Genomic DNA, 14,038 nt, shown 5'->3' on the forward strand with positions numbered 1-14,038 from the left:
GGCTTGACTGACGGTGTGCCTCCTGAAATGGAGATGAATCTTGATGCGAAGACATTCTCAACGCCAGCGCAGTGGTTTTCAGCTGCACTAGAAGCACATTGGTCTTTGCAACGCGGCGAAATTCACAGTTCAGCAAGGCGGGCAATGGCACAGTCTGACCCAGCTGCGAAGTGACAAGACTCGGCAGGACCGCCGCGAATGCCACCCGGGGAGTGCCGACACTGCGCCTCAGCTGGACTAAGACGACAGCTTAACTGGCGCAATGAATGCCCTCGCCATAAAAGCATTTCCGCCTTTGCATCGACCAGGGAAACGAAGAGAGCAACCCAAGGCTATGTTGATACGGTTTGATGCCCTTGTGAAAGGGAACACTGTGAGCGCGACTCTAGATACAGGAGCTACCATTACCTGCATCAGCGAGACTGTGTTCAAAGCTCTGAAACTGCAATTACTCAAAGATCCATCCTTCATCGTTCAACAAGTCACCTCATCAGCAAAAACTTTGGGTCGCGTGCAAATAGAACTCAAAATGGGAAATTTAAGAAAGACAGTCCAAGTACATGTGCTGCATGGCATAAAGACACAACTGTTACTTGGCCTGGACAATGCCTGCTTTTTCAACCACTCATTGAACCTCAATACCATGACTTTGTACCGGGGCAACAATATTATCTAATCCCCTCCGACGTATCGAAAAGAAGCCTTGAGATTTCTTCATTGGAAAGTTTGACATGACCCATCCTGAGGAGTCTCAATAAGCAGCATTGAAGGACGCTTTTCAGAAGTATGAAGACAAATATGCAAAACTTCAAATGGAATTCGGGTGCATCGCGAGTGAGCAACGCTGCATTACACTGACCAATAACGTACCCATTCACCGACCTACATACCGATCCTCCCGAGCCGAGAAAGCGGAGATTGCAAGACAAGTTGCCTGTCTTCTCGAACAAGGTGTAGTACGCCCACCCTCACCTTATGCTGCACCTGTCATCCTAGCTGAAAAGAAAGGCGAAGGCCATACCAGTTTGTGCATCGACTACCGGAAAATTAACGCCGTTACACTACCAGACTATCAACCTATCCCACGCATCGATGATGGGCTAGATAACTTGGGTACGTCACGATACTTTTTAACTTTAAATATTACGTCAGGATATTGGCACGTTCAAATGCATGAAGAGCACATTCCCAAAATGGTTTTTGTTACATCTGATGGCCATTTTGAATGGTTAGTTATGCCTTTTGGTCAAAAGAGCGCTCCCGCGACATTCGAAAGGGCTGTAAAATTAATAATCACACAGCATCATTTAAAGAACGTTGTCCACCACTTAGATGACATTGCAGTGCTTTCTAACACATTTGCGGAGCATGTAAGTCACTTGCAAGTTTTATTGGAAGTCCTGAGGATCGAAAATGCTAAGGTGAAGCTCAAGAAGTGTCACTTTGTTCAGAATTCTTTAGACTATCTTCGACACAGTTTCTCAAGGCACAGTAACACCCAAAAATAGCAATGTTAAAGCAGTGTTGCGGTTTCCGAAACAGGCGTGTCAGAAAAACCCCCAACAATTTTTAGGAACCGTCAATTCTTACCGGCAATACATTCCCCGTTATCGTTTATGCTTTTACGCGATTACTACGCAAGGACACTAAATGGGAATGGGATGTTCAATGGGAAAAGGCTTTTAATGAAATGAAGAAACGACGAACCCGAAGAGGTAATACTGAGAATAGTCAACGCCGACAAACCATGCGTTGTTTATTGAGATGCGTCAAATGTAGGCATCGGGGCTGTGTTAAACAGCCAGAAGACGAAGATTAAATGGTCCGTTCGGGCGACCATGTTTGTCTCCATCCACAACCTCCAGCTGGCGTTATATATATATATATATATATATATATATATATATAAGCCGTTTTGGGAAGGTCCGGTGCCCACCTATGACAGTTGTTCTTTCATCCATTTTCATTTTCATAAATTTAGCACTTCTTTCATTTAATTAATAAGTACATATAATTTCCCGTATGTTGTCCTTGGTGTAACTGTTTTTTCTTCTGATATGATTATTAATAATCGGGCCCCTCGGTTCCCTTTCTTCGCGCTCATTGCATAACGAGGGCTCGAATCCGGCAACATTGATGCCTTAAGGTAGCGTATGTGGGTTTATTGACCAGTTGCCTTCACCCAAAAAGATCACGTACACGTGACGCCTGCGGCGGGAAGGATGTTCCACATTTGCCGCCTAGGTTTGTTAGTAGTGGCGCTGGCTAACACTCCCAGGATTGTAGTTGCAAGACATAAATACCCCAGAAAGTGGACGGGAAAACGGCGCCGCGGTAGCTCAATGGTGAGAGCAGCGCACGCGTAATGCGAAGGCGTGGGTTCGTTGCCCACCTGCGGACAGTAGTTTTTTCATCCATGTTCATGTTCGTTACCTATCATGTCTTTAATTCAATTAGTAAGTACAGGTAATTTCCCCTATTTTGTCCTTGGTGTCATTGTTTGTTGGCTTCTCATGATATGATTAATAATAATCGGACCCCTCGGTTCCCCTTCTTGGTTATATGTGTGTGACGCGCCAGTACGCCACACTTGGCCACGAGGCAACAGCCCACTCAAGACTAATCGTCGCCGTCATCGTCTTCACGCTGCTCACCCCTTCATCATCGTAATTACTGGCTGGTAACACTACCCCCTGCGGCAAGAAGTCCGTCCCGGTGCAAATAAAGGGCGGACTCGGAAGCAGTGTAGTAGGCATTGAGCCTACTGACGTGCACCCCATCACTGGATGCCGGAGTAGAGGGAGAGGTCGAACTGACAGGATTAGTTTCGTACGTTACTGGGGTCACTTGGCGCAGAACGCAGTAGAGCCCCGTGTATCACGATAGCAGCTTCTCAGAAATGCGTCACCTGGCGCAGCACGCGGTAGGGCCCCTTGTATCACGATAGCAGCTTCTCAGAAAGTCCGACGTGACGAGAGGGCGACCACAGGAGCACGAGCGCACGAGACGAAAACTGCACGTCACAGTGGCGGGCGTCATACAGACGCTGTTGAGTGGTTTGCGAGGCCGTCAGTCGAGTACGGGCAAGCTGGCGTGCATGGTCGGCGAGGGTGATGGCGTCGTGTGCATACTTGCTTGTTGAGGTCGCAGCAGGAGGAAGTGTTGTATCAAGGGGGCAAGGTCGGTTCAAGACCGTTCAGTAGATAAAATAAAGAAAATCCGGTGGTGTCCTGCCGAGAAGAATTATACGCAAATGTGACGTCAGGAAGGCCACTCTCCCGGTCATCGTGGTCCTTCGAAACGTACATAGACAGCATGTTTGTGAGGTTACGGTTTAACCGCTCCATCAGTCCACTGGTTTGATGATGTTATGAGGGGGTCAGCTTGTGTTGAGTGGAGCAGGAACCAACAATGTCGGCAATAACTTTCGACAGAAAGTTACGAGCACGGTCAGCAAGCAGGTGTCTCGGGGCGCGATGAAGCAAGATAATGTCACGCAAGAGAAAGTCAGCGACGTCAGTGACGCACCTGGTCGAGAGAGCCCACGTAATGTCGTATCGGGTGGCGTAATCAGTTGCAACGGCCACCCATTTGTTCCAAAAGAATGACGTGGGAAAGGGGCCGAGGAGGTCTAATCCAAAACGAAAGAACGGTTTCACAGCGACGGTGATCGGCTGGAGATGACCGGCAGGTTGCACCTGAGGTGTTTTCCGACGATGGCAGGGATCACAGGCAGCAACATAGCGTTGGACGGAGCGAGCGAGACTGGGCCAATAAATCGGCGGCGCACGCGGTCGTACGTGCGAGTTACCCCAATGTGTCCTGCCGTGGGGGTGCGTGATGGAGCTCAAAGAACACAGTCCGTCGTAGATATTTGGGCACGACAAGAAGATCACATCCGCTAGGGGGCAAATTTCATCGGTACGGAATGCCCCCCGGGAGGACATATCGGCGAGCGGATGTGTCGGTAGGTGTAGAGCACAGACGCTCGATGAGTGCTCGCAGCGATAGGTCCCGGTACTGCTCATCGGCGATGTTAGCGAAGGCAGACACAGAAAATGGCGTTGGCAGTACTACTGTCGGCGTCGTCAGGCTCGCCGACCGGTTAGCGAGACCGGCAATCAGCGGCCTTGTGTAGGCCAGCTTTGTAGATTGCAGAGTACGAATATTCTTGGAGGCGTAACGCCCAGCGACCAAGTCTTACTGTAGCACCTTTCAGTGAGCACAACCAGCAAAGCGAGTGTTAATCTGTGACAACTGAAAAGGGACGGCCATATAAGTATGGGCGGAACTTCCCAACCACCCAAACTAGGGCCAGACACGATCAGTGATGGAATAGTTGCGCTCAGAGGGTGAGAGGAGCCTGCTGGCGTAAGAGATAACACGGTCGTTGCCGCGCTGGCGTTGTGCTAGTACTGCGCCGATTCCGTGGCCGCTGGCATCAGTTCGGACTTCGGTAGGCGTAGAACGATCGAAATGGGCGAGAATGAGCGGCGTTGTGAGAAGGTCGATTAGATGGGAGAACGCAGAATCCTCGTTATCGCCCCACAGGAAACGGGCGTCTTTCTTCAAAAGCTTGGTCGGTGGTCGCCCTATGGCCGTGAAATTTTTTAGATTCGAAGCATCTTATGCTCGGGGCTATGTGACTCCCTCCCTCCCTCCCTCCGCCATGCGGCGTCCACTTCCGGTTCCGCTTCTGGTTCCGCTTCCGATTCCGGAAGCCAGCTTCCGGCTTCCGGAGAACGCTTCCGGCGTTTTGCCCGAATGATCCCCCGGTGCTTGGCCCACTCATCATCATTCACTTCGTCCTCTCATTCTCCCGCAACGCCACGATGAGTGCCACGGACAGCGTCAACGCCAGTGTCAGCGCCGTGTACAGCGCCGCGGAGAAAAGGGCTCGAGCCGCTACCACGAAACGGCAGCGGCGACAGGCCGATCTGAAAACTAATGGGAACTTGAGTCGACCCCATGGCTGCTTCGCATACTACTCAGGATTCCCCTACGGGAAAATTGTGTAATTTTTTTTTTTGCACAAAAGGGCGGAAGTACGAGCAACAGCCGATGAAGCTGCGCCCATCTTTGACACACTTCGGAACAGGGAAGTGAGTAACAGCATGAATCTTGCCTGGGTCCGGTTGTACTCAGTTCCCGTCAACGAGATGTCCAAGAGCGCTAATCTGGCGACGGACGAATTGGCACTTTTGATGCGTGCAGTTGCAGACCGGCTCGACGAACAACGTCCATGGAGTGCTGAGAAGGCGCTCGTGGTGCGTAGCGAATATTGTGGAGAATACTACAACGCCGCCCAAGTAGCACACGCACGTGGACCATTTGAAACCGCGAAGAAGGGAGCCCATCATGCGTTCAAAAGTGGCAGGAGCGTTACATAGACCGAACAGCATCACTTTTAATTGATAAAGACCGTCGGGTGTTACAAAGGCAGTCTGCTCGCGGTCTAGATCGTCTACTGCAATCTGCCAGTAGCCCGAGCGAAGATCATTATATGAGAACTAGCAAGCGCCATGTAGTCAGTCAAGGGCGATATCAATGTGATGTAAGGCTTACAGTCCTTTTTTCTAACCCCGCTAAGGTGCGAATACCGGAGCCGAGGTGTTGCGTCACGGGGACGCATTCTGGAAAAGTCACTTTCGACTATACTATTGCCTTGGCCACCAGGCGCGTGATTATTGGCAGGCTGAGCAAAATCCGATGAGCTGATTGGCTGGTTCAGCTCTACGTCATGCGAAGGCGATAGTATCGCCGAAAGTGATCGTCCGAAAATGCGTCCCGTGTCCAGGCGTCGCGCCCCACCTCTGTTTTTGCGTTCTTCTCATTCTGTCTGGTTGCGCGGCGCATTCACAGTGATGGCATTCAGCCTTCCGCATTGGAACGTTAACCAAAGCCACGTGTCATGGAGAGCGACGTAGCAAGGATTATGTTTTACGTCACGGCGATTTGTGCGTGTGGGACTTTTTTCTTTTTTTTTTTTTTGTCTCGCTGGGGTCACAGCTTTCTCAAGAGGCAGGGCGTGTGGCGTTTTGAACTTTCATCTGTTTCGGGAGGCGAGCAGCAGTGTAATACTAGCCAGGCTCGATCGCCAGCGCGGGATGTGTGATAAGCTGCGCTTCTCTGACCAAAATAGCCGAACCTGGTGAGGACCCTTTCAGGGCAGTGCCACGTCCTGTGTTACCCTGCAGTGCAACCGTTGACTAACGCGCACCGCGTGTGTTCCAAAACGTGTGTGCGCTGCCGTCATGCATAAGCCTAATATCACGCGATTTATCGGTCTTGTGCAGTTCTGTAATGCATAACAGACTCCATCAAGCTGAGCCATAAGAACGAGCACAATAATCCGTACCTTCGCCGTTGTCGTGAAGTGTCAAGGTAGTCATTCGACCATGCGGGTCAGTCACATAGGCAACAACTCTCGCCTTCAAGACAATCTGCTTCCCTTTGGTGACGTCGACAATGACGGCAAAAGTGGATTTATGTCCAGGCTCCATACTTGTCATTTTGCAGGTGGTAATAATGGGTTCCGTATTGTCTTCAGGTTGTGCCATCACCCTCACGCTGATGTCCATAGGATCATTGTTGGTACTTTTGACCCGAAGCGTCCAAATACCCGGCTTGAAAAATAAATAAAGCATACATTCAAGGAACAAGTCAGCGACGGGTAAATATGTATATCAGAACCCGTGTCCTGCTCAAATTCGCAGACTTGCGCGCAAAATTCTAGTCATTACACTTTGGCAAAGACAAAAGTGCCCGGCTGATACTACCTCCTAAACTAACCATTTCACTTATCGCTTTGGTCAACGAGAAATTCGAGCAACCCCCTAAGGTGGGACCAGATTGCTTACTTATAAATAAAGAGTACTGACATGTGTTGCGAAGCTGTACACAAGACAATCACAATTTCGTGAAATGTAAAATAATGACAGCAAAATTAATATGCGACCTTGCATAATCACAACCAAAATACCAGTGGTGTTGTTTATTTCCAGCAGTTGCAATAAGAATATCAGTTGCTTGTAATTTAATCACGCACTTGAAAACGTTGCGCGTGCATGACTACTCCGTTTGAAACCTCGCCCGCACATAACGCTTTTTAGCACTCGTTAAGAAATTGTTCAATGGCAGTAATTCATCCATGCACAATTTCCTTCGTCTGAACATTGGCCATAGTGTCCACCTCCCCCATTATTTTCGCTTAATTTTATCTCGCTTGCATTCACAATTTTCACAAGGCATCCGCGTGAATTCTGCGTTGTTCATAACCCACTTCTAAGGCGTCGGATCGCTTAAATGCGTTTTACTGCAAACTTTATAATAAAGTCCGCACACTTTTGAGTTTTGCCTAAATATTACCAATACCGTGCCACTTATTTTCGCAAAATTTAATCAAGATGTCTTGTGTAGTTCACTCAGAACACCAGAGAAATCAACTAGGAACAACGATCCCCTCTCAGCGAAATATAAACATTGTTTAGGCTACGCTCATGTCGGGACCTTAGGGGTATAGCCGATATCGGCCGCATGGCACTTCATAACACGGTGAAGAATTTTTTTACAAACGCTGTGTTTCATCGACAATCATTTAAATAGCAATTTGTCATAGCGTCCCATCATTTATGGATAAACTTGATCCTTGTCTCAATTCTATTTCTGCTAGGGTAACAGTCTAAATTCTGCGTCGCTTGTAATACACTCTGATAACACTCTAGAGTGCTCGCATACGTATTTTGTTGACAAGGCCCAAATTAACCAACGTACTTTCAACCATAGCTCCACGTCGCCCATTCCTTGCCCCTTACTGTCAGCAACCATAAAGAAGCGGCCTCGTTTTTATTTCCCCGGGGACATCAGCTGAACATCGTATTGGCACGCGTACTTGTTTGTCCTTTTCCGGTGACCGTATTTCACAGGCTAACGAATGTTAAAAGTTGTCACTCATTGCAAGTCGCGCCTTTTTGTACCGGAAGCTTCTCGAGTGCTATCGCGGGTTCTATCTATTGATCATGTTTTTCTCCGAGCATTGCGTATTCAGATTGATTGCGTGACGCGAACAGCAGTGCGTACATTGAAAACTAATTTAACCGAGTATCAGTGATTTGGCTGGAAGGGTGAATGAGCCATGCATAAATATCCGACGCGTCTGATATCGAAGATTGATGAGTGTGCTCACTGGTATCATTGTTCTCAGTGCAACTATTTTTTGCTGGGAACGGGTTCGTCCAATAAACATTTCGTTCCGTGACTGGCGTTGAGTAGTTGTGGTGGTTCACCGCTAGAGTCACTGGAAAAAAAGTTCAGAGTACTGCAAAGGTAGGCGGAATGCCGGCAACATTGGGCGGCGGCGGCAAAATTACAGTGTTACTTGAAGGGGGTTTGGTAAGGGCCGTGAGGCAAAAAGTGCGGAAAGGTTCGGCACTTGGAATGCGCGCTCATGCGACAGCAGCGCCGCCGCCAAAATGCCGCCACCACCATAGGGTTTGCCGCCGCTCATTCCTGCTGTTGTCAGTTGCGCTGGTTGTGCGCCACTAGCGTGTGCGCCCCGCTACCGAGCCGCATCCATCAATCCTTCCTGGTCCTACCGAAAAAACTGCCTCGCCACCGTACCCAGCTGCCCCTTCCGCCGCGTCTGGAGTGTTGCCCGCGGCGTCGTTCTCCCGCGTTGTCCTGCCAAAGCTGCACATCCCGAGCTTCTCTGGGGAGCGACGCAAGTGGCAAAGATTTTGGGTCCAGTACCAGGCCACCATTCACGGCCATGACTAGTTATTGAAGATAGACCAATTTAAATATCTGATGACGTACCTGTCCGGGACAGCTAAGATGGCAAGTCAGAGTATCCGCCTCACCGAGGCAAACTACAATGTCGCCATCAAGGTGCTGTCTGACCGTTCGGCCGCCGCGACATGCTGGTCGATTACCATCTGGACCACCTCCTCGCAATGACACCCATTCGTAGTTCAGTAGAGCTTCGAAATCTCTATGATGAGATCATTTTCCGCACAAGCGCACCGGAGACCCTTGGAGTTTCACCAGATGAGTATGCTGCTGTTCTGCGACGCATCATCATGAAAGCCTTACCACCTGACCTTGGTATCCTATAATGTCTGCGGCTGAAGGATGCTTCTTCGTCGAACCACGATGACACGGCAGCGGTTACAGAAGACAAGTCCCAGCAAGTAAAACATATGATTACCTTCCTACGAATCTAATTCGAGGCGAGGGAGGAAGGCGCTCTCGACCAAGCCAGCTGATCTGCAAGCCAGCGGCATCATCCACGTGAATCGCGACCACTGGAGCTAAGCGCGCCCTCTGCAGCGGCTCTATCAACTGAAGTAAGATCGCCGTACACGGGACCCTGCCTACTGTGCAACGTGTCGGACCACACAGTTCAGGATTGCTCCACGTCGCTCACTTGAGAAGAAAAACGCCGCAAGTTTCAGGCGCGCAGGCGCTGCTTCCGCTGCGCCAAAAGCAACCATATCGCCAGTGAATGCCGAAACGCCAGGAATTTGCAATGTGCCCACTGTGCTGGACAACACTTGACCTCGCTGTGCAACGTTTCTACTCCAAGTCAAGAGCAATCAAAGTGTCTGGGCAACGCGTCCACGCCGTCCGTGCAACGCGCAAGCAGGCCGGAATTCATCGACACACCACCTCGAGCAACATCCGTGTCAAAGAGTGCTATACAGGACTCATGCCCGTATTCCTGCCGACGGGCAGAGCTTGGGCTATCACACAAGCGAGGTCAGTTTTGCTGCGGTTCCTGCTAGACACGGGCAGTCAGCGCACTATCGTTCGGAGGGACGTCGCTCGTGCACTTAATTGCCCGGTTCAAGGTGTTGAGCGCTTCACCCCATTCACCTTCGGGAAAACGCATCGCCCTGTGACCCTTACATGTAGCCGAGTGTCCGTCACACTCCGAATCCCGCACAATACAAACGAGACCACCATAGATGGCCTCGAAGTGCCGGAAATCTGTGGTAACCACTCCACCAGCGGATGGCACGATCATCACCAGGATGACAAACCTTCGTCTTGTTCCCGCTGATGCACGCCCCAAAGTGACGACTTTTCGGGAGGACGAGATCAGAATCGTGATATGCTCCGACTTATACTGGGACGTTCTAACTGGTCAGATATCTCGAATATCGCCTCAAGTTACTACCGTGCAAAACCGGTTTTGGATGGATGGTCCAAAGAACCCTCCACAACTTCTCCCAAAGTTGAACTGTACAAAGCACGTCTCGGGTCTTTGATACTGGAGAGCCTCCCGGAGACGATGCGATGACAAAGTCTTCCAAGGCCAAGAAATGCCAAAAAAAGCGTAACAGACGAGGCTCAAGGCCATTGCAACGGTGGTTTCATGTACTCCGGAGGGTAATTCAAGGACGAGTACTAGCATGACAATGCGCAACTACGTCAAGACGCAGATGTACAAGCGCCACCCTTCCAGAATGGACTCTGGCGCACAACAGTCCAGCAACGCTCAGCACACGCAGACACGCACGTACTGCACAAATGCTACGTCGAGCCACTTCTTATTTGGCAAACGTGCAACGCGCTTGCCTCAAGAGTTGGGTGCCACACTACCCAATCAAGCATCGATCTGTGACGTGGAAGCATACATCGGCGAGCTATAACAGACCATATCTCTGGAAGCGCTGACGCAAGGAGTACTTGCTGCTTCCGCGCTCTGCACACGAGGTGACACCCAAGCTGCCTCCCTGACTTAAATTGGAGACATCGACCTGGCGCACGACGACGATTTGCCACCTATGCTGTGGAAGCAAGGCCCGGGTCACAGAACTCCCTCTTGGTCGCGACGGCGTCGATCGAGCATGCTGCCTGAAGTTGGCTTCGGCTCCGTAATGTGGCGTCCCGTTCAAAAGGTTTACCTCCTTGAAGCCGGCAGCCTTTAGCAATTTTGTCGGCCGCGGGAGTGTGTTGCATATAAAGAAGAAGGCACGCCGAGCCCGGGCAGCGGCCACGGGCGCTTCTCGCTCAGTTTCTGCCAGATGATCGAGTCAGACGGCCGGGTCTAATCCCCGTCGCTGTTTTGCTACAGTGCTTCGATGTCGCAGAACGTGGAGGACAAGAATTGTATCCAGCATGCCGCGAAATTTCTTGCTGTCGTTGCTTCGTGCGAGATTCAAAGATAAATTTAATGTGTTCACGTTCACAAATAACTGTCCAACGATTACGATACTCCCTAATACGAAATCTGAGCGCCGCTCAATTCGGGCTTTCATTTTGCGATATATTGAGGCAATGGATTCGAGACCGAAATCACCACACCGACTGGCACTAGGCCACTGCCTTCCCAGCGCACTATTTAAACGCTGGCATGATGAGCGGCATCGGAGCAAGCTGTGGTGGAATACGACGATAACGCGCGAGCAGTGGCACTCGCGTTTTCGCGCGGATACGCTGAAGGACGCCTACGCTTAACCGAAGAGCGACCGCCTAAGAACTGCGCTCCGAAGAGACAGCATACATCATCATCATAATCATCATCAGCCTATATATATATGTCCACTGCAGCACGAAGGCCTCTCCCTGCGATCTCCAATTACCCCTGTCTTCAGCTATCTGATTCAAACTTACGCCTGCAAATTTCCTAACTTCATCAGCCAACCTAGTTTTCTGCCGTCCTGGACTGCGCTTTCCTTCTCTTGGTACCCATTCTGTAACTCTAATAATCCACCGGTTATCCATCCTACGCATTACACGGCCTGCCCAGCTCCATTTTTTCCTCTTAATGTCAACTAGAATATCGGCTATCCCCGTTTGCCCTCTGATCCACGCAGCTCTCTTTCTGTCTCTTAACGTTAGACCTAACATTTTTCTTTCCATCACTCTTTGTGCGGTACTTGTTCTCGAGCTGCTTTGTTAACCTCACATTTTCTACCCCATATATTAGCACCGGTAGAATGCAGTGATTGTACACTTTTCTTTTCAACGACAGTGGTAAGCTCCCAGTCAGGATTTGGCGATGCCTGCCGTATGCACTCCAACCCAATTTTATTCTTCTGTAAATTTGTTTCTCGTGATCAGGGTCCACTGTGAGTAATTGAACTAGATAAACGAATTCCTTTACAGACTGTAGAGGCTGACTGGCGATCCTGAATTGTTGTTCCCTTGCCAGGCTATTGAACATTATCTTTGTCTTCTGCATATTAATCTTAAACCCCACACTTACACTTTCTCGGTAAACGCCCTCAATCATTTGTTGTAATTCGTCTTCATTGTTGCTTAGTAGGACAATTTCATCTGCAAACCGAAGTTTGCTGAAATATTCGCCGTTGATCCTCACTGCTAAGCATTCCCAGTCTAACAGTTTGAATATTTCTTCTGAGCATGCGTTGAAGAGATTGTGTCTCCTTGCCTTACCCCTTTCTTGATATATTTCTACTTTTTTTGTGTGGGGAACCAAGATTATTGTGCAATCCTTGTACATATTTGCCAATAAATTCACGTATGACTCCTGTACTACTTGATTACGCAATGCCTCTATGACTACTGGTATCTCTACTGAATCAAATGATTTTTCATAATCTATGAAAGCCATATTATTAGGTAAGAGTACGCAGTACCCTTAACTGTTCTCAAATAGGTCGAATGAGATTCTGCACGAGAAAGGGCTAATGTTTGAGGAGGCTAGCGTGATGGCACAAACGAGACCGAAAGCTCGTGAGTTAGCTGCAAAAGCAGTCGCAGTGCAAAAGCAGTCGCAAGAGCAGTTGCATCCACTAAGTGAAGTGGATGGCGGTTCGCATCTGAGGAAGCGGAGAATTCCTCCGCGATGGAACCACAGGAGCTTGGATCCGCGCAATCAGAAGTACCCGTAGTGGCAGCAGCCGACTTATTGGAAGAGCAGTTGCCAGCGGTGTTGTAGCGCCCACGTCGGAAGGCCTACAGTGGCGGTTCAGCGTTCACCCTTGATTGAGGGACTAGTCTCTAAAGCACAGCTGGAGCCTGAGAAAAACGGAGCTGCAGGAAATCCTGCACAAATTGCAGGATTTATTTGTAGATAGCCCAGGAAGGATATCGGTTCTTACGCACGACATCGAGCTCACTTCTTCGGAGCCGGTACGTTCAAAAGCTTATCGAGTGTCACCGCGCCACTTTAAGATTATGGATGCGGAAGTGAAAATGTTGACTCTAGGTGTGATCGAGCATTGCGAGAGAGATTACACCTCGCCTTTGATCCTTGTTGAGGTGCCGGGCAAGGATCCGCGTCCTTGAGTAGATTACCGCAGGCTAAACGCGATCACTAAAGATCAAATATATACTATACCAAACATCGAAGAGCGAATTGAGAAGGTTAGTTGCACCCGATTCATTTCCACAATGGATCGAGTTAGAGGCTACTGGCAGGTTCCGCTCGCCGAGCAGGCTGCTAGTAGATAAGCTGCCTTCATATCGGCGTTGAGGATGTTCCGCCCTCAGGTTTTAAGCTCCGGTTTGAAAAATGCCCCGTACTGAACTGAGCAATAGAGCGCACTTTGAGACGAAGAAAAGGAATCGGCTTTCAATGCCCTAAAGAGCGCACTGACGAGTCAGCCCGTGCTAAGATCGCTGGACTACACGAGGGGATTTCTGGTTCAGTGCGATGCGAGCGAGCGAAGCATCAGCGTTATACTATACCAAAAGATAGAGATCAAGGAGGAACACCCCGTCCTTTACGCCAGTTGGAAATTCACTAATCGAGAACAGGCGTACAGCGCTACTGAGAAAGAGTGCGCATGTCTTGTATGGGCTGTCCAAAATTGTCTGATCTTGCGGGCTCGAGGTTCGTCATCGAAACGTATCATGGTCCTCTCAGATGGTTGCAGACAACGACTTCCAAAAATGGCCACCTCCTGCGTTGGAGCCTCGCTTTGCAGCAATATTCTTTCGACATACGCTTTAACAAGGAAACCCTCAATAACTAAGCCGATGGCTTAAGTCTAAATCTCTAGATCAAGAGTCAGCCTCGATCGTTTCATCAAGGTCGTGTTTTTTTTCCTGACGTAGGATTGGTAAG

At 49.5% G+C, this 14,038-nt stretch overlaps 1 protein-coding gene across 1 annotated transcript in view; it reads right to left on the reverse strand.

The window, feature by feature from the left end:
• LOC125940686 (calcium-activated chloride channel regulator 2-like) overlaps window positions 1–14,038 on the reverse strand; it is a 76,499-nt gene that overhangs the window by 15,195 nt on the left and 47,266 nt on the right. Inside the window, exon 9 of the mRNA XM_049657117.1 lies at window positions 6,359–6,626. Coding sequence (XP_049513074.1) covers window positions 6,359–6,626 — 268 coding nt within the window. The remainder of the gene's footprint in view (window positions 1–6,358; window positions 6,627–14,038) is intronic.

This window comes from Dermacentor silvarum, chromosome 10 (genome assembly GCF_013339745.2).
Source record: "Dermacentor silvarum isolate Dsil-2018 chromosome 10, BIME_Dsil_1.4, whole genome shotgun sequence".
NCBI lineage: Eukaryota > Metazoa > Arthropoda > Arachnida > Ixodida > Ixodidae > Dermacentor > Dermacentor silvarum.